The sequence below is a fragment of the Eutrigla gurnardus genome (assembly GCF_963514095.1).
Source record: "Eutrigla gurnardus genome assembly, chromosome: 2".
NCBI lineage: Eukaryota > Metazoa > Chordata > Actinopteri > Perciformes > Triglidae > Eutrigla > Eutrigla gurnardus.
Window position 1 is genome coordinate 18,115,495 of NC_139916.1, and position 22,285 is coordinate 18,137,779.

Here is a 22,285-nt window from a genome sequence, read left to right on the forward strand (position 1 = left end):
CCGCAGATATTTGCACAAAGTCTCACTGCGGTCATCAGCGAGCGCACAAATATAGTCACAAAATGTGAGGCAAGGAGTGCGAGACTGCTGGTTTGTGATATTCATGGGTGTTGGAATGTGCAGCCTACGGAGTGGAAGTGTGTGTGTGTGTGTGTGTGTGTGTGTGTGTGTGTGTGTGTGTGTGTGTGTTCGGACGCACGGACAATTATGTGTGTATGCGCTTAAACAGAGTGCCTGTGATGAAAGACACAAAGAAAAACACACAAGCCTCACTCTGTGCCTTTAGGTTCAAGTTACAAATATCACACACACACACACACACACACACACACACACACACACACACACACACACACACACACACACACACACACACTCTCTCTCTCTCTCTCTCTCTCTCTCTCTCTCTCTCTCTCTCTCTCTCTCTCTCTCTCTCTCACTCACTCAAAACATTACAAAGAACAAGATGTGACTAGTAGAAATTACGAAAGGACATTGTGTCCATTGTGGAAAATTACACTTCTTTTCCTCGTGATCACTTCAGTGATGTGTTTTTCTTCTTTTTCAGAACTAAACAACAATTTTGATGTGGAACGAATTCTGATCCTGATGGTCATAAAAAAAATTACCAAAATAAGTTTGGAGAAATATTCACATGGTTTCAGGTTTCATGTATTTACGCCATCTCAAACACGGGACAGAAAAGCTGTAACCCAAAAGAGTTCCTTGTGTGCTCTCACACTAATTCCCAGCTCCCTACTGCTATTAGGAAAAAGAGGAGAGAACTTACTGTATGATGGAATACAGAGCAGGGAGCTTTTGAAGTAGATATCCGCTAATTTCAAGTCCAGGGATGGTTTGAGTTTCATCTCATTAGAGAACAAAGTCCTGTCCTCCATGCACACTGATTAGAACCGGGTTTGAATTAATTGGCAAATCCCACTTAAACCTCTATAGTAATTTTGTATAATTGTGTTCACTTTGCACTAATTAGAGATAAGTAATTTTTTGTTGCTTCAATTGATGGTAAAGAATGGGATTATTTTTTGAATGGTTAGTTTTCCACACTCAGTTTACACAGGGGATGTCTATAGGGTTAATACAATTATACTTTTAATATATAGCTGATGGGTAAATTTGTCAACTCCTTTCCCACATCATGATGAAGATTCAAAAGCAGCCAGTCCCAGTTAGCCGTCGCAGTCAGAAGGTTCAGTCCGTCAGAAGGTTCAGTCCGTCCTCAGGCGAAAAAGTCCCACAAACCGTGGTATTGTGTGTTAAAAGTCGAGGCAGTTTAACCCCTCCGTCGACTCAGCTCAGTACAAAACCTGAACCACAGAGGATTGGAGATAGGAAGGGTCCATACAGAGCCCGAATTTCAAGGTCGTCCTGCTGGGCTTTCCAGATGGTCTCATCCAATATGTTGGTTGTCTGTGGACATTTCTCTCTCGGCACGTTGGACACGAGTGAGAAACTGATGGTTGGTGGCGTCAGCAGGAGAGTGTGCTGGACGAGACGGCGCTCGGTTTCTGAGTTTTGAAAACCCAGACCAGAGATGAATGGTGTGTCACAATAGCGAATGTTCTGCCCACCAGGAAAAAATACCCCTTTTGCAAAGTCCTCACCACTAGCAAGCGTTCCTGTTCTGTGGTTGGATAATTCCTGTTAGCTGGATTTAAGCAATGATCTGCTCACTTCCCAATCCTCTTTGTTGGGCCATAACAGCACCAAACCCAACACTGCTGGACTCTGTGTACACAATAATGTGGTCCAAAAATTGGCGGAGAAGAAAGATGCTGTTTCAAGATTTTAAAATGCAAAGTTTTAAGAGGCACTGCTGTTTGTGAGAAGTTTGGAATAAAGAGGTGCTACCAGCCAGTCATTCCCAGAAACCTCTGTAGCTCCTTGATATGCTTGTCATGGGAAAGTACTGCTTTGACAGGACAAGTAATATTCCATCCAGGCCTGGAATAAAATTGCAAATTAAATTTTATAAAAAATTATATAGTAATTCAATTTCTGGGGATAACGCTAGGAATCACATTATCCGGAACAGTAATTGTTGGATCTGCCGATGTTGATATACCTTTACAGTTTTACAAAAGTGCACTATGGGTAAATTAACTTGACTTCAAAACTTAGTAACTGCACCTTTAACATTATGACGGCAACGTTGAAAACAAGAATTGACATTTTTACATGTTCATGTATATTATTATTATTATTATTATTATTATTATTATTATTATTATTATTATTATTATTATTATTATTATTATTATTATTATTATTATTATTATATAGTGTTGTGCACACACACATACTGTACAAAGCCTCACGTTTCATGCTTACCACACATGCGTCTGGAGGAAAAGGAAAAACAAAGCCGAACATTGAGAGACATTACCGAATTAAACTTTTAACTGGAGACAGATTTTTGATTATTTAAATAATGTCTCATTACTACAAGCTTGAGAAATCAAATTATGTTTTTATCGGAATCTACTATTTCTTTCTTGTGACCTACGTCAACTATCACATAAAGCTGACAGCACATAGATTAGATATTCTGCATGTACCTGACAGGTTTTTCCAGGCCTCTTGTTTTGTCACTTGTGACCACCTGTATTGTCATCGATCCAAACTGACATGATGAAGCCCCTCATATCATTCTGTTTTGTCTGTTTATGAGAGGCGACGTGTCAAAGATGTAATGACATTGTGAGGACTACAAGCCTGGTCATACAGCCTGTGTTGCAGATAAACAGATATCAGCAACACACACACACACACACACACACACACACACACACACACACACACACACACACACACACACACACACACAGCAGTCAAATGTAAAGAACTAGATAACCACACGGATAGCAGGATTTATAAAAACACACTAGTTTGTTTAAGCTGTGGGTATCTAGTTATTCTGACATTGCAAAGTTTGAGTTGTACAGAGAGTCACGAAAATCCTGATATATGAAGCAAAGTGAAAATATGACAAAAGCAACTCAAATCCTATTATACATAACTTGAAATTGCTAGCATTACAGGAAATTATCAGTGTGGAGTGCAGGAGCCAAAGTTATAATTTAGTTAGTGAGTGTAGACTCAATTAAATAGTAATGTGATGCTGTTTAGTCTGACTAATATCATTAAACACAATGAAGATAAGAGAAACATGGGAAAACATACGACAGAAGTGAATTACCTTTTTTTTTCAGGAAATTGTGGTATATTAGAGGAAATAAAGAAGAATGTCTTCAAATTAACTTCATTTTCAAAATGCACAATGTTGTCAGTCTTTGCACAACTCTCTCTGCTCTGAGGTCTCGCTCAGGCTTCTCTGTCACTGTGCAGTGCAATAGCGCCCCCTGTGACTCAAAATGGTCCCTATCCAAACACACTGCATTGAAAGTTGAAGTGAGAAAGTCTTCTGTCTAAAAAAGCACCATCCTTCTTTCAAGGAAAAGTATAATGCTTCGTTCTAATGGTTAGATTAGAACGATTTAGATTCTATGGAAAGCAGCAAACTACAACAAAGGGCCATGCTTTATTTTTCCCCAGGCTTCCCTCTCACCATGCTCTCTGCCTGGTTTACCGCATGGAAAAACTTGCTCCTGAATGCATGATTTAAAGCCTGATTACAACCTCAAATTGGCCCTGAAGACAAAAGTTGCAGAGAGTGTCCAGTGTTTTACACAAACCCAGGCTGTCGGGACACAGACATCTAGCTCACTATCTTGTCATGTGCGAGTGTGTGGGATCAGGATTTCTTGCCTCCTGATCCAACCTCAGAACAACTTTCATGATAGCATTTAACGTTTTAACACATTCTCTTCAGCAATCTGAACGATGAATGTGACAATTATAACAGGATGTAACGCTAAATCTGTTTAGTTTTTTATGAAATTCACCAAATGAAAAATCTTTCAGAGCAATACATTCTATTCTCGCAATGTATAATGACTCTCCATAGGCGTTTGGTAAGTTGTGTAAATGAATACATTATTTTGATTACTCACACAAAGCAGCCATCTCTTTGGGAAGGTCTGCCCCAAACCGGCCGAAGAGGTGGCTACTGGCCAGCAGGTCAAAGGGGGAGTGGCTCCGCATGGAGTTAAAGGTGAACGGGTACATAGCTCGGGGGAAGCCGGTCATGTGACGCACATGGTGCTCCCTGTTGGTTGCCATCATGAAAAGGTGCTGCTGGTGGTCGGGGTGACTTTTTCTCGGAGTGTCTTGTTGTTTCCTCTTCCTGCGTCGTCTTCGTCAGGGGCCTGCGGTGACTTTGAATTGGTCTGCTGCCATTCAGCCCCTCCCAGCTGCTGGCTGCTCTGCCGTCAGGCTGCGGAGAGGTGAGAGGGATGCTGACAAGGGAGGAGGAGAGACCAACAGCCACGTGACCAAGGCCTGACTGGGTCGGGACTCTATAGAACTGGAGGGAAGAGAGGGACGAGGGATTAGACACGAGAACTAAAGTCTGACCTTTAGTGCACAGAGGCTTAACAACTCATACAAAAATATCAATAGTGAAAACAAAACCTGAAATACATCAAAACTCCAGATGAGAAATAAAAAGACAAAGTGCAAAAAGAGAGCACTGAAGAAACAGCTCTTATACTTTTTGTCTCTCTTCAAAGTAGTGCAATGATTTCGGGCTACGCCATATGATTTCAATCAGCAGAACTGTATTATAAAAGGTCTCTCTGTTTCCTCTGCCAGCCTGACTCCAGTCAGCCCGCTTGAGAACCGCCAGCCACAACATGGGTACAATTAACCCTTTACGACAACAGACACACATGACCTACTCATTCTCACTGTATGCCACACCGTAAAAACCTTACTCTGTACCCTCTGTGAAAAACCAAACCCACTGAAGGTCTCCCCTTTTCTGTCAATCAGGACTCGTGTACCGGCTCTCTGACCCCGTCAATAAGATATAAAAGGCCATTACTCTCAGCTACGACTCTCTCATTCCCTTCAGTGATTTCATGAGTGGGTGGAGCCTAACCCTCTGTGGTGGAGCTGTGGTAAATACAGCTCGGCAAAAGAATGTCTTGTTGTTTTGGGCCTGCTTTGGCATGGGAATCAAACACCCGGGGTGGGTGAGAGACAGAGGAAGAGAATTGTGATTTTCCAAATGTCCTTCGGACTGCTAAAAAAAGCATAAACAAAATCAGTAGAAATACAGAGCGGAAAATATATAATTTGTCATTGCTCAACGATAGTTATACATACACACATGCAATTGTCCTACTGGGCATGCAAATCAAAGTTTCTCTCCGTCTTTCACAGACTTGTAAAATAATAATATAATAGAGATATCTCAAAACTTGGACCAATATGTCCCAAACTGCATGTTTGCCTCCTTGAGCAAAGCACCAGTCCCGCAAACTAGTCCCCCAAACTGCTCCCCAGGCACTGCTCCTCATGCTAGGATGGGCTAAATCTCTAAAGTCTACCCTTAGACTGATATACTACAACTGATATATGCTACTGATATAAATGGGGTGGACAAAATATCAGACCAATCATGAGGCATCTATGCAACCATTATTAGAGTAAAATTCTTCTACATCATTATGTTGCAGCAGCTAGTTTTCCTCACACACACACACACACACACACAGTCACATGCACATACGGTACATATCACACATTCACACACAAAGCCACAAAGTCAGTGCAGCGAGTGTTGTTTTTAAAGCCAAATTTCCAATATTGACATATTTTCTGTGACTGCTTGGCTCTGCTATGGTTTTTCCTCACAGCAAGGGCCAGTCCCTGCAACTATTTTCACTAAGAACTTTGCGTTTTCATGATCAAAAAGATGTCAAAACACAGGTTGAACAAAGTGTGTAGTGATTAAAAAAAGTGATTACATGCATGGTCTGGAATGGTCACAAAACATATGCATGCACATGCCTCTCTAAATGCAGGACACAGACACATACAAGCATGGACATGCAGGCCGCAGAAGTGAACATACGCAGATGTTCTGTGACTTTAATCATGTTCATGGGCAAGTAATCAGTGGAGAACACACTGCGTTCACACATGCTGAAGCACCATTGAAAGCTGCAATTGACCTTGAAGAATGAAGGAGTAAATATAGGATGGAGAATCGCTCCAGATGCAGCTTTTGAGTATTTTGACTTTAAGAGAGACTTCAAGTTGACTCTTTAACCAATCCAATTCAAAGACCCGAGATCACCAGTATGAAAGCCAGATGTATAAAACGATTGGGATGAAGAGGGGGGGATGTTGAAAGCTGAGAAGAAAAGAAAAAAAAGATGGAAAATGATAGAGGGAAACAGAGGAAAAGAAAGGGAGGGGAAGAACATAGGAGGGAGTTTCAAACATCTGGCAGGCCATGTGTAAGAAGTGAACAGAGTCCTAGTAATTAGAGCCATACTGGAAACTGGATTAATATGAGAAAGAACGGACTGTGGTAACGCAGCATGGTAGGAGGGAGGGAAAAAATAGTCCGACTGGTTGCAAAAAAGAAACAACATACATAAAAAATAAAGCAAGGGTTTTATTTTCCACAGACATACTATGAAATAATGTGTGCCCACGCCAAGGAATGGTTTCTTTCTCTCTAATGAGTAACACCCCCGCCCCACCCCCTCACTCTCCCTCCAGGGGGAATACACCTTGGGTAGGGCAACAAAAGCTGTGCTGTGTCTCCGGGCCTCAAGGCCTCAATGCTGCTTTTATGAGACCTGGCTGGGTCAGGTCAGACTGGGTCACCTGGTCCTGGTCCCGCTGACACACATATACACCAACACCGACACTTGCACACACAACCGATGGTCCCTTTTCCCAGACTATGGGATTGAAAACAAGTTTTAGTGTTAAAACGGGGGTTTCCACCTCCTTGTCTTTTCCAACGAGTGACTACATAAAGTCAACTTTGTCAGACTATCAAACTACACTTTAATAAGCTACCTCAGTGTGTTCACGGCATTGCTGCAGCACATGCATGCTTTTTTTTTTGTAAACATGTTTTAAGTGCTTATTACCAGCATCATCTGGACCTAGTTAGCCTGAGTGTAATTGTGACTAAACTTTATAGTTTTTCCAACCCGAATCAGCTCGAGGTTATAGTTATGAAACCACACACACACACACACACACACACACACACACACAGAGGGTCATTACTGAGAGTCTGTCCACACTAAGCTGGTTGTAATTTACATGTGAAAACGACCTGTGTCCAGAGAGTTTCAGGAGCCCACCTCAACAAATTTGCAACATGAAAGCAGCATGATATTATTTATTTTCGCTCATTTCGACATGTTTAACTAATCAAAACCAACGGCACATTTTGCAATCCCTGCATGCTCGAGCGCCATATGTAGGACTCACAATTCATTTCAATCATTTGTGAAAGGTGACACCGGTTGTATCATTTCTCAAGATGATGCTGTAGGTTATTCCCCAAACACATGAATAGTCTTTCTCCCTTTCCCTCATGAATTTAATGTTAAATCTAGCTATTGTGGTAATAATGCACATGGGTGATGCTGCGGGTAACCCAGAAAAAAGTGCCAATGTTTGTTGTTTGGGAATAATGGTATTCAAATAGTGTTAGTAAAAAAAAAAGGTAGTAGTTTCTTCCCAAATTTGGGTTGCCACTTTGGATGGAATGCACCTCTAACATTCCCCTTTGCCTATGCCAAGGGCCGGCTCTGCATAAAAACCTCTGTTGTATTTTGGTCGGGAAACAACAAAACTGTTGCAGCCAACATCTGGTCTGGAGTGGGACAGACACGTTACTCTGTGGAGTCTCCGCTGGTTAAATCCACTCTCTGGCCCCTCCTGTTCTCTGTGATCATATGTGTTCTCATTCAGCTGAACTCAGGCACAGTATACAGATTGGTTTCTAACACATTTTACAAGTTGACAGGTATTCTGGCCTTTATTTATTTACTTACTTACTTAACTTTCTGTAAGGAGTGGCAGAAAGCTGCCTTTTTACATTTACTGCGACACATAATGAAAAGCTTAACTTTATGGTAATGAACGTCTTTGTTAAGGTCTTAAATCAATCTTTGGTATATTGAGAATGTTGGTTAGACGACCAGTCTTTTTTGCACATTATAGAAAAAAATGTTCTGTTGGTTTGGAGATAATATGGTGCGGCATTTTGAGGCAAATAGATGGACTGGAGAATTACAGTTAATCTTTCGTTTTATAGTATAATGAGCCCCCTTTTAGGGCTGAGAAATGTGTGGTAACAGGAAGTCTGTGTCAGTTTGTGAATGAACAGCAGCCTGAGTTAAAGGGTTCAGAAAAAGGAACTTGATCAGGGTGTGTAGGGTAAAAAGACATATACATGCCATTTGGAAATGGCAAACATGAACAAGTTTTTAAATCTTGGATATTTGGCTGAATAGTTGACATAGAAATGCATGTAATAATATAATTCTGAGCAGTGCTGAGTAAAGTAAAACCTACAAATTTGCTTAATCAATCGCCCTGGTTACACACCAATTATGTTATATACCAGGTAACAGTATCCACCCAAAAGGACTAATATCTCCTAGTTTCCTGCCCAGGTCTTACTGTTTGGACAGGATTCACAGTGGGAGCGACAAAACAGCTGTATCACCAGTGCACTAGTATATTACATGGCTATCATCGGTACGTCTGCACACATCAGCATGCATCAGCCTGTTTTGACAATTATTTTTATTCTTTAAACAGTCTTTCTTCAATTCTACTGGCATCACCTGACTCAGTCTTACTCTGAACAGTCTCTGAGTCACCCTCACCTTCTTCTTTTCCCCCTCAATCATGAAATCCCTCATCAATGCCACATATACAGGCGTCTGGATCTCATTATTGCAGTGAATATTTAAAAGTGAACGCTCCTTATAATGGAAGAACTAGTGTTGTATAGAAGGAAGAGGAGATGAAGAAAGTACAACTCCTGTTACCTGGTTATGGTAAGGGGCTTGCCATTTGTCTGAGACAAAAACTGTTTGTCTGATAATAAACACACTGATCTTTTGGACAGACAACAGATTGTAGACCTTTCAAACTCGGCAACATGAACATTTTAAATGGACACCAATGCTTTTCCTGTTGCAATGTGTGTTAGATGACAGGAGGTGAACTTGGACCAAAGCTCTTGCCCAATGAAAAGGTCTATGGAGAATGTAGGAGAATGTCTGATACACAGAGACAGACACCTATTATCATACTCATATTGGTTTGAAGCAGATGCTGGTGATAGTAAAGGCATAGCACAACTTGTTAATCACAACTTCTATTAGAATAAAAAAATGAATACAACAAAGTAGCCGACTGGACTTAAATGAGTAATCATTACAGTGCACATTTCTTTTGGAGTGTTCCCATATGAGCAAAAAAATGCTGACTAATCACTCGTTTGGAGGGCTGAAAAGGACCAAGTTTGAAAACACCCTAAATAGAAAAATCAAAAAAGGTTTTCTCTTCACAATCATTTAGTCATGTTTCTGTTTCCAAACTTCAAATGTGTGGATTAAATCCAGAGTGGTGTGACTCAACTGGAAAATAGGCGGGTAGTCAATGGTAAAGTATAAACTTTCTGTCTGTCTGTCTTCAATTTTATTCTGAAATCAGTGTATTTTTTTTTAACACATTTGAACCACTTTTGGCTTGAATTGAAGGTTCTGTTCACTTTGCAGATGTATGGAGACATAAGAGTGTGATAGTAGACAGGGAATCAAGAGGAAAGAAAACAATCTCACAACAGAGTTTCTGTGTATGACACAGAGCCACAGAGTAAACTAACAGGGAGAGTCTGAGAGAGGCTAAAACTCCCCCAAAAACAGCCAAATGCAAGGAAAAATATGACTTCAGCAGGGACATTTAGCTGTAGACCATAAAACCACAATCAAATCTGGCTTATTCTGAGAGAATGCAGCAAGGGATGATCTTTGCTGAACACACCAAGTAGAAAATGCAAATTCTGACACGACGAAGCCATTACAGAAGGGAAAAACATAGGCACCATCACCCACAAACAACATAATTAGATTTTCCAACAAATGACCGGACTATATTTTATGTCAAACTGACATGTCTTTGACAAATACAAATAGTGCTGGGCCATAAACCATCAGTGTCTGACGGTCACCTAATAGCCACAAAATGTTTCTGGCTGTGGCAAACACATATTTCCATTTTATGCAAGCCATTATGTTGTTAGCTTAGTCAAGAATGTACACCCAGATGTATATATAAGGCCTTAAAACAACATTTCATATCTGAGTTTCTGAGAGGTACTACTCCAAAACATCTTTCAGAACAGATTGCCAGACTGTTATTTTATGAAAATGATTTCCAGTAAACAGGATCTGATTTGCCTCATCTAGTTTATAGAGGCTATAAAAACTAACTGAGGGGGCTGAAATTGACAATTAATTTGGTCCTTTGGATGTCTCAACCTAAAAGCAATAGGTCCACATTTTGAGAAATATATTGGTAAATATTAAGCTATGGTTGTATACGACGCCATATTAGGGCCACTGTCGGGAAAAAAAAGCCGAGAGAGGTGGGCAATATTCTGAGATTAAAAGTCGCAAATTTGCTAGTTTAAAGTTGCCCATTTGCTAGTTTTAAGGTGGCAAATTTGCGACCCTAAAACTAGCAAATTTGCTAGTTTATTAAGATGCTAACAACCGGCATTTATGCTAGCTAACTTCCCATGAATGTCGCTTTTATCTTTCTAATGAATCCATCCCAACGTGTGACAACGCTTTGCTAAGGTGATGGCTGTTGATGGTTATTGTTGGTTAATTTTATATGGGCCAAATTGTCATCTTATGGGTGTTTGTTGATTGGGTGGTTTGGCTAAGCTAGCGGTAGGTTACGATGCGAAACAACAACAGGAGCAACCGGCGTTTATGCTAGCCAAAGTCCCAGGAATGTCACTTTTATCTTTCTAATTAATACATCACAACGTGCCAAACAATGCCAAATTGTCATCTTATGTGTGTTTATTGATCCGATGTATTGGCTAAACTCGCGGTAGCTTTCACTTGTTGTCATAGCAACGGCAATCATCCGGGTCAAGTTACGCGTTTACTTCCTCTATGACCTACCGCTAGCTTAGCCAAACCACCCGATCAACAAACACCCTTAAGATGACAATTTGGCCCATGTAAAATTAACCAACAATAACCATCAACAGCCATCACCCTCAGGACCTTAGCAAAGCGTTGTTACACGTTGGGATGGATTAATTAGAAAGATAAAAGCGACATTCATGGAAAGTTAGCTAGCATAAATGCCGGTTGTTAGCATCTTAATAAACTAGCAAATTTGCCACTTTAAAACTAGCAAATTTGCGACTTTTAATCTCAGAATATTGCCCATCTCTCTCGGCTCTGTTTTTTTTTTGTGTTTCCGTCAGTGGCCCTAATATGCCGTTGTACCCACCGTTTTTTTTTTTTCTTCTGTGAGCGTAAACTTTCGTTTTTACAGTTGGTTAGACAAAACAGGCAATTTGAAGGTGTCAGTTTGAGGTCTGCAAAATATATAGCATAGAAGGAATCAATTCATTTAGAAATTTCAAATGATTACAATTGTTAACTTGTATTAGTTGTTACCTTGGCAACAACAATATAAAATCATTACATTTACATTTACATTTAGGTCATTTAGCAGACGCTTTTGTCCAAAGCGACTTACAATAAGTACATTTGTCAAAAGAAGGAAACAAAGAAACCACAACGTATCATTGCCGATGCAGTAAGAGCTAAAAATAGAACAAGTGTTAGGTCCTCATCTGAGTAAAGTAGTACTTCAAGAGTAACAGTGCTACGATCCGAGTTTTTTTTTTTTTTTTTTTTTTTTGCGGGGGGGGGGGGGGGGGGGGGGGGGGGTCGAGGGAGGGTGTTAGTGGGTCATGCTATGTAGAGTCGAGGTGAAGTCTGAACAGGTGAGTCTTGAGCCTTTTTCGGAAGATGGCAAATGACTCTGCTGTCCTGATATTAGTCGGGAGTTCGTTCCACCATTACTTTCAAGTTGTGGGAAATCGTGTTAACAGAAAGGCTAAAAAACTGCATCCATATCTCAGTCCTTGCTTTTTAAATGACTCTTCATCTTTTCTGCTACTCGTCTGTTTCTTTGCTTTTGCTTTTTATTTTTAAATATCTTTCTCTGTCTTATTGTCCCATATAGTGTAATCCTTATCATTGACTGTTTTGTGTATGAATGTTTTGAAAGTTGCATCATCTTTTCATTACTTTTTTCCCTCTTGTATTGCACATTTCTAATAACTAAAGAATTCAACCTACAGCCAGCAGCCAGTTATCTTAGCTTATATAGCTAACAGCTAGCTTGGCTCTGGCAGGACCAATGAAGTCTCCGCGCCCGGCCAAGAAACAGTCCACCACAACGCCACATTAATACCACTGTGATATAACCCGTTGATTAGTGAGCTTTGGAGGTGCTGGATTCTGGTTGATTCTGTTACTTTTGGACAGTCAGACTAGCTATCTCTCCTTGTTTCAGTTCTCAACTTTAATCCTTTCACAGTGTGTTTTCAGTTCACAAGCCCTGAAACACCCTCTCATGACACTTCTGGTTGCAAAGAAACAAGATGGTGTAGGCCACAATGCTGAACTGGTAGTCCACAAACCACGTCACAGTGACAACATCCATTTCTTATTTACAGTCAATGGTCTTTATGCTTAGCTAAGTGTCATATTTACCATACTAACACGAGAGCAGTTACGTTTTCAGAACATGTTGAACTAATAGTTTAACTTCACACCCAGGCTATTAAAATAGAATTTCAGCATATCTACTAAAGGGAAGTTTCCATCATATAGACATGGTGAGGATCAATGGAATTATTAAATACAAACTTTTAAGTCAGTAAAATTACATAAATATTTATAAATGGCATGTTTCTATAAAAGAGTGAGATTTTAATTATAAAATACTATTCAGGTTCGTATAGGAAGGCTAATTCTGAGCTTTATAAAGAAAAGGTTTCAAGTCATTATTGTATTTATTAGTTTTATATTTTTTCCTTTGTTATATTAAGTGTCTTTGAGCATCTAGAATAATACTCTATAAGTAAAATGTATTTAAGCATAACATGATTAATTTATTTATAATTGCCAAAAAAACAATAACAATCTTGATAATTGTTTAATTATTCACTAAATGTTTTTACTCAAAATTGCCAAATTCTCACTGGCTCCAACATCTTCAGTGAGTATATTTGCAGTGTACTTGAATCTTCTGTGATAGTACACTAGTTTTTGGACTGCTGGTTGGCCAATACCATCGACACATTCAGGCCACCTGAATCGAGTAACAGCAATCATCAAATCATCTCCACCCAGAAATGCTCTGAAAATCACCATGAGATCTCTCTACCTGTTTTTTTTCTTTACCAAAAAGGTGTCACAGTTTCAATTAATTGATAGTTTTACTCTTGTGCACATACTTGGAATAACACGGTGTGAACTCTGTGTTCGCAGTACTAATGGGGATGAGGTTGATGATCGTAATGCTTCATAAAACACACAATGTTGTCATTATGTGGAGCCAACCCTGTGGGCCGCTGGTGGTCTCGAGGTCGGAGCCGGGGTCAGCCCCTGTCGCTCCAGGCTCAGCAGCCCGGGCCATGGGTCAGGCCTAATTAAGGCACTTGGTTGGCAGCTTTTCATTTAGTATTAAAGTGAAAAGTGCATCCAAAGTTTGCCTGAACCCCCACACTGTCTGTGTCTTTCACACTCAAGATCAGTGCCTTGCTGTCTCTCCACACCACGGTGGATTAGATGTATGTTTAAAGGGACTTGTAGTGTGTACTGAGGAGCAGCTCCGGGCTATGATTAAACACTGACACACATTCAGCCTTGAATTTTGAAAAAGTGCAGCGAAAGCAATAATGAATGTTACAAGTGATTTCCAGATCTCTGAAGCCAATTGGGTACGTCAAGCCGAACCACAGCCAGTGAATGGCTGTCAAAATAACTGTGGACCATATGTAATTCTGCAGAACAAGAAAACATTTGTTTCCTCTGTTCTCAAAAACAAGTAGCAAACGCTCGCCCTCTTTTTTTTATTTTGAAAGTTCCAAGTTTCCATTTATGTGTAGCGGGCATGAGAACAACCCTGCCTGTACAAAATCAAACTCAGCTGACATAGACCAGCAAAGATGGAGTTTTTTTTTATAGTGAGGAAATAAAAAAAGAAAGAAGTCAGTGAGACGGAGAGAAAGAAAAGGAAAGAGGGAGAGGAGCCAGACAGCGTCCCCAGCCTGAGGCGCTGTCATTCTTGAAAAGTGTATAGAACAAAGATGAGATTGCAATGCAGTTAAAGGAGTTATACCCAAACCCATACACATACTTTTTCAAGAAATGTCTTCTCCAAATGATGAAACAAAAGGAGAAAAAACAGAACTTAACTAAGAGCAGATGCATCTACCCTCAGTGTTAATTTTAAAAAATCTGAAAAAAAAAACCCCATCTGACCTTGGATCAGAGAGACAGAGTTCACTCAGTAGCTGGCCCTCCTGACATCCTCTGACAGAGAAAATGACCAAGTGATGAAAAGCATGTTAAATCAAAACTTTTCAATCACAAGAGAAGGGGAACCAAAGGAGAATACCAGTCTGTCACTGCTTCCCAGAATATGATGTCTAATATACTATGTATTGTTTACACCCAGCTGTTTATGCGCTGCTCATACACTCATCCACCTATTCCTGTAGACGTGCTGATGAGCATTCCTCCAGACATTAAGGAAAATAAATCTGGAATAGATTTGTCGAGAGTTTGCTACCATAGCTCGCGGCGGGGCCTCACATTGGCGTGTGTAGCGTAGAGTGGCATGCTCGGCAGTATGGTGTTAGTGGACAGACGGGGGCAGCTCAGATCAGCTGGGGAGAAGCACTCACCAGATAAATAGCATCTTAATCACAATCATCAATCAAGCAGTGCATCTGTATTCATACAGCACCCGTTGCACAAAGGTTGCTATAGGAAATGATTCATAGACTGTATAAAAAAAAGGGGGGGACAGTAAGTCTATTCACACACAATGCAAAGCAGCCGCAGCAGTGATTAGACACACAGCAGACTGTCTTGTGATATCCGGAGTAGCCGATTTCAGCGTTTCCATCCTGCTTATGTAATTGTGTGGATGGAAACCTGTTTACATAACCTTCAGGGGGGGGTGACTGAGTGTGTTCATACTCAGGTAGACCAGACCTACGCAGCCATTTGTGATGTTGATGGAATGATCCATCAACTCTGACAGCCGGTCTGTTGGCTGAGAGCCTGCAGGGTAAAGCAGGCACTTCGTCTGCTGCTGGAAAAATGGCTCGCCACGGTTACCGAGCTCACCTGTAGCACACTGCACCGAGGTCGATGTATGCAATGGTGAGAAAAACCGTGTGTAGCAACTTCTTCTCTTATTTATGTCATTCTTTAGGGCGGAATTCTGACATCCATTAATCAACACGACACATTCCCCTTTCTTTTGTCGTCATCTTTCGGAAAACTCTGAATCAGAGTTTACGAAGATGGGAATAAACATCATGACGTGCATCCATCGGTGGGGCAAACAAATGAGGACACACACACACACACATCTCCACAAGCATTCATCTCCTCTCATGGAGTGGCCCCGGAGTACATGCAAGTGCTGATCAGCTTTCATTCCCCTTCTTAGTCTTTTCTGTTGTTCTTTATCCCTCGCTCAAAATCTCTGTTCTCAATTAGAGCTGTCCTCAGGAAACTCAATCTCTCCACTCATGCTGTCCCAGAAATACAGAGAGAGAGGGAGAGACAGAGAGAGAGACACACACACACACACACACACACATACAAAAACACATCTCACTCTTGCTCTGACATGTCTTCTTTTCTCTCTCTCTCTCTGTCTCTCTCTCACACACACACACACACACACACACTACCACCACCAACAGAAGTTATAAGGAAAAGAAGATCGTGAAAAATGGGATTGAAAACCAAACTTACCAGACGTGGGACGTGAACACGGCAAGGGCAAGTAAGTGGAGAAATGAGCTGAGAAGGAGTGTAGTAGTTGTGTTTGTCAGTCAGAAGTCCCTCTCACGGCGACGATAGAGCTCAGCCTGTTGCATTCCGCCTCCCTCTCCTTTTCCCGTCTCTCTCTCTCTCTCTGTCTCTCTCTCTCTCACTATCACACACCCTCTTTCCCTCTCTCTCTCTCACTCTCTTTCTCTCTCTCCTCCTGAAATCAGTGTGTACTTTGATTCACAAACCCTGCCTTTGTCACGTGATCCAACACTTCAAATATACAGCACATTTTTTACCAGCCACAGAATGCCCGAAGGAAGGGAAAACAGGGTCCAGAAAGCTTAGGTTTCAACTTGTTGCCCACCCCCTCTCTTCCCCTCTCCCTCTCCTCTCTCTCCCTCTCCCTCTCTCTCTTTCCCTTTACCTCTTCCACACTGTACTGTCAGTCAACAGTCTTTTGTTGGACTTCAACTCTGCGAGTGTTTGTTTTCCATTTCTAAATTTGTTCCTCATCTGCTCACCATCCAAAGACCGTCCGACTCACACACAGCAGAGCGGTGCACACATGCACGCACACACTCGCACTAATGAAACAGTCATTAACTCACAGACATACACAAACACACATGCTGCAGAGGGCTGCACACCTTTGGGGATATCAGTATCAGCCCTCGGCTTTCGCCCCATGTTTACAATGCCTTGACTTTGGGACTGTGGCCAGCCAATGTGGGAGTCCAGTGGCCTGGGGCCAATCAAGGGCCACTAAGGGCTTTATTGTGACTACATGTCCCTGACGGGAAAGAAATACTCTCAGCATCAGTGTCCTTATGACTCAGGATAATAGAAACAATAACATAAGAACTGGAAATGCAACGGTCAGCGTCTTATTATATAAAAATTATTATTATTATATAAAAAAACAAATGATGCAAATGCAAACAGAGAGTCAATCTGTACAGACTACGCATTAAACACGTTTACAGTAAACTACTATTAAACACCACATAAATGAAAACTATACAGAGCCTGGTATACATGTTAGATGACTTCATTTAATCTCCAAAATGCAAACTACCATGAGCTGTTTTCCATCTTTCCCAGCCTGAGAAGTACAAAGGGCCATTATTCCGGCAGTTTCCGCACCTTTAAATCAGTTTAAGTGGACTCCTCCTACAGGATTTTCCTAAGCAAATCAACCCAAAGGTTTGCCGGTAAGGAAACATTTAATGGCAATACATTTGATCCGTGATGAGATCAAACCTGGCTAGTCGGCCCCTGAGGGGCAGAGCTACCTGCCTCTTCATGTCAGAGATAAAACTGTCTGCTACTGTCTGACTGGCTCATGGCGAGTCAGCCCACTCCAGTCAACACAGGTTGTATTCTCACTTTGTTAATAAGGTTCGAAAACATGAAATAAGTCCTCGCACTCAAGTTCAATATCACTTAGAAATGACATTTATGTCATTTCAAGTCCTCTATATGGTTTGTCCTAAAATAACCAAGAATCTGTATATGATTGTTATTCTTAAGTACCTTGAAATAAATTGATTCCTGGAAACAAAAATGATAAGTGACGACGAACATTTATAAAATGCCTAAACAATGTTAGATTTCCATATAAAATTCAATATAAACCAAACCAGACTAAACAGAGGTCTTATATTTATCCATACTTTAATGTTTTGATTAAATGCAATTATGTTGGCAATAAACATCTGTAAAATTGATCTCTTCGTGGGTTTGTGTCATGACATGGAAACAAAAAATCTAAGCCACGTGGTGAGGGAGGGACAGATAAATGAATAAGTAAATAGTTGACTGCAGTGTTGCAATGTCTGCCTTTTCAACGGGAAAACAAAAGAAATATCTGGAAGGATTACTCATACAAATATGAGGCAGATTTTTTGTAAAAATCCACATTTTCTGCTGTGAGACTTCTGCTCGAATCACATTTTTTTTCATCACTTTGGTCACAAATATGGACCTGGGGAGTGTCCAATCACAGGCTTCTACCATCTGGGTTACTGCAACACTTCTCAGCAACAGTGTCAGCGAGGAAGGTGAAAGGTTAGTCCCGTTTGTGTTTCTGTGTCAGTGCCAGTGAAATGTGCAGAGAGGAGGGGAGGGTATAACATCTGGCTGAGTGGGGAAAACACATTTGTATATTTCCGACTGTAAATCTATGGGGCAGTAAGAAGCGCAACATGTGGATGCATGTTGATGCATGCACAAACTCAGGACACGTTCACATTTTTATTCTCTCCCACTTTTGTTCTTGCTTAGTGTCAAAGCAGGTTGACTCAGAAAGAAGATTAGGAACATGAGAAGGGTCTCAATGAGGCCTGCAGGTAGGATATTGGAGGCCTCCATAAAGACGGCCTAAAGATACACAGCAAAGAACAAAGAAACGAAGCAGGAATACTGAGGAGGAAAAGAGGGGAGCTTTCTGCAGAGCTCGAAATGGGGCCCTTTTTGGCAGCGAGCAGCGGAGAAACCACAGAATGGTGCGACTCTGGAGTTGAGGGGTGTACAAGATGGGAGGGGGGGGGGGGGGGCGTGCAAAGGACAAGGAAGCAGGAGAGAGCGAAGAGAAGGGAGAAGAAAAGAAAGGGTGAAGGAGGAGGGTGCAGACGGCAGGTTTTAATCAGCAACAGGCTGTTGATAATGAGATCACTATCCCACTGCTCTCAGATTGATGTCATGTGAAGCTCTGTGGTGCACAGAGAGGCATGCAGAGGATGACAGGCATGCATAACAAGCTGGCTCTCTTGCCCAGGCACACACAAACATACTAGCATACACAGTTGGCAGTTAAAGTCATATTACGGGTGGCAAATGCCCCGCAAAACAAAAGACACTTGCACCAACATAAAAAAAAAGCACATGCACACAAGACACAAAAGAACCTTTAATACACCACAACTCCCTGCTGTTAATTTCCTCCAAGCAAGAAAAAGAGCTGAGACAAATATAATCACGCCCACGCATACACCATAAACACGTTTCGGTTCCCAAAGCTTCTTTATGTCCTTTCTGTCTCTCAAACTGCTAAGCATGCACACAAAGAACATACTGTACCAGTGGTGTGGGCTGGCTAGACTTGCAGGCAAAAAAAAAAAAAAAAGTGGGAGCAAAGGAGGAAAGAAAAAGAGGAGTGGGGTAGAAGAAAGGAGGGAGAGGAAAGGGAAAGGAGTGACACTCTGGGTAGCAGTTGTCAGTTTGGGGGTAATAAAATAACACACAGCCTGAGAAATGAGTGGGGCTCTTTCATTCACACAGAAGCAAACTTTGGGCAAAGCATATGCGTAAACAAAGGAACCGGCCCAGAAAAAATGTATTTCAAAGTGCCAAATCAAATTTGCATATCTGGTGTTGTTTGCATGGATTAAGTGTTTGTGGCTAAGTGGAGAAAGAGAGAAGAAAGACAGGAAAGGGGGGGGGGGGGGGGGATGTACATGTGCATCCAATGAACAGCAAATAGTTTTTCCTATATAAATGTTCCCCCAAATTCAACCATGATGTCACCATGAACCTGTTGTGAACCCAACTCTGTCAACTACCATTACGGTCTGATTCTGATCCCTCCCGCTTTACCGTGCTGCCTCTCCATCTCCTTCCACTCTGTCCCCATCTTGTTCTTGGGCTTCCACTCTTTATCTTCCGCCATATATTGTTGTCTGGCTGCATATTTCTTTTCAACACAAACTGCATGTGTGCATCTCTCCACCTACAAACACAAACTGCTCACAGACATTTGGAAAGTCTCTGGTATAACAAGGACAATTTTAATCAGAACAAGCTGGCATATTTGGCCAAGACCTGCACTTATGGTAATTCAATCAGAACGAGAGGAGAAAGAGGGGGGAGAGAAAAAAAAGTGAAAAGGGGCACACGGAGGGTAGTAGTAGAGTGTGAGACGGGGAAATAAGAAAAACAGAGGGAGGAAAAAGGAGACAGTGGGCGGATGGGAGGGTGAGGTGGGGGTTGAGTGGTTGTAGAAGTTTGATCCACATGTGGAAATGATTGTCTAATTACAGCAGATATGTATAAGTGTTACTGCCTGGGGGACAGACGGTGATTGGAGGGCACAGCGCTGCGAAAATGAAATGATTGGATGGAGCGAAATCAAGATGGGTAATTGGAGGAGGAAGAGAAGATCAAGAGAAGTGTCACGGCGGCTCCTGCATCATCTCCCTCTCCTTCCTCTCCGGCCTTCAGACACAAGGCCTCTCTCGGTTCAGGGGCCACCCCACTAAGACACGCTCCTCATCAACTCATGCAGGACCAAATCTTATGGATTATCAGTAGACGTTGCTCTTAAATGGCTGACAGAATAATTACCCATTCCAAGGGAATAGTTTGACATATTGGGAAATAAGCTTATTAGCGTTTGAGAGTTAGATGAGAAGCAGCATGTTAGCTTAGCTTAAAAAAATCTTCATATACAAAAGCATAAAACTGATCATTTGCCAGAAGGTTATGTGTCAAGACTTTTTCTCAGCCTGGACCAGTAACTTAATTTGAGTTGCCTGGCAACTGGGTAAGAAACCGGTCGACCTAGAAATAGTCTGGCACATAACCCTCCATAAAACAGCAGCTTTTGTACACATTAAATAAACTAAATATAACATGTCAATTAGTGAGATTTAGAGGTGCTGGTAGGTGGATTTTGTTACATTTGGACAGAGCCACGCTAGCGGTTTAGGCTAAGCTAACCGTCTGCTGACTCTTGGCTCCAGCTACATAGTGATGACATGAGAGTGGTATAAATCATTCTCTGCAAGATATTGTGTATTTCAGAAAATGTCGAACCATTCCTTTAAACTGAAGCAAATTTCTTTCCAGCAGTGACGTCTCACTACAACACAAGTCTGCTACCAAGAACAAACAGGTTTATGCCTGACTTTCTTCTATGAAAATGAAAAATACACCAAAGATTACATGAAGACAAGCAACTCATCACTAACCAAATCCTTTTCCTGTCTCCATCCTCGCTGTACTTAAACTTCGCCCCGAAGGCCAAGTCCAAGTCCACCCACTGCATCATTTTTTTAAAAATGCAAAAAAGTGGGCAAGGTGCTGAGAGACGAAACCACATCCAATTCCGAATGATGAAAGCCTCAACGCAGTGTTGACAAACATCACGGCTACAGTAGCTTGGGAAATAGCAATATGGCATGGGGCAATTCATTTAATGAATTTACTGTATGGTAGACTACAAGTGAGGCACGAACAACACCCAGCTGCCACTCATTTTCTGTAACAGGTGTAACAGGAAAACATGGTGGAAGCTAACATTAGCTAGGTAATTTGCCAGCTGCTAAATCAGTAAAAACAACAACTTAATGCTTCTGCTGCACATTCTTGTCACAGCGTAGGAAAGCACATCGCTATGGCCAGATTCATTAGATGCAATGTGCTGATAGCTTTCTTTCCAGTCCACAGAAAGGAGGGGACATTGTGCTGTGATTGTAATGGAACACATCAAAAAAGTCAAAACGATAGATGTTATGGGGAGAGGCAAGGAGGGGAGTCTGATTAGAGGCCATTAACGTTCATTTCATTAGAGCCAAATGTCTGGAACTATGAAATACAGATTTTTAATAATTTGGCATGTCAATATAAACAGTAGCATACATGTTTTTTTCATCAGAATAGGCATTTGATTTAGTTTATAGCTTTACAAAAATCTTTAAGTGCTAAACAGAAGTAAATACATAGCCGTGTCGGGATGGAGTTCACCCCATCAGGACAACCTGGCACCTCTTCACAAGAGGCCGCCTGTCAACAGATCTCAGCAGAACTTGGCTGCCTACTGCGATATCTGTCTGCCTGTCAGGAAATGTACACGCCCTCTGGATGTTAAACAAGGGCACGTATCAGACATCAGACAGGCTGTTACTACTATCATATGAAAAGTGAATCTTTTGTTTGTTTGTTTATCAAGAGATTAACGTGGTTTCTGTATGAAAATGTGTTATTACCTGTTAGTAGATGATCAAAGTGTGGTTCAATGCTAAGAATATATACTCAAAATGTTGTTATATTGTCTGGTAATGATGCAGAGATTGAATAACAACAGAAATCATCATTTCATCTATTGATTGGGGATTTTGTTTAATTGCAATCACAAATGAATTGCATAAAGCTAATTTCACATTTCTGTATGGACATTTTAGAGCATTTTAATCCTAACCTTATTGTTGTTGATTATGTTACTAATAGAAACAGTCAATGCAACTCAAGTG

The 22,285-nt window shown here is 41.2% G+C and overlaps 1 protein-coding gene across 1 annotated transcript in view; it reads right to left on the reverse strand.

Moving 5' to 3' along the window:
* The window catches only part of LOC311026864 (retinoic acid receptor gamma-A-like), a 33,951-nt gene extending 17,795 nt beyond the window's left edge, over positions 1–16,156 (reverse strand). The window contains exons 1-2 of the mRNA XM_084030567.1: positions 16,017–16,156; positions 4,035–4,447 (exon numbers count right to left, since the gene is read on the reverse strand). Coding sequence (XP_083886693.1) covers positions 4,035–4,206 — 172 coding nt within the window. The 5' untranslated portion in view covers positions 4,207–4,447; positions 16,017–16,156. The remainder of the gene's footprint in view (positions 1–4,034; positions 4,448–16,016) is intronic.
* Between the last annotated feature and the right edge of the window lie 6,129 nt (positions 16,157–22,285).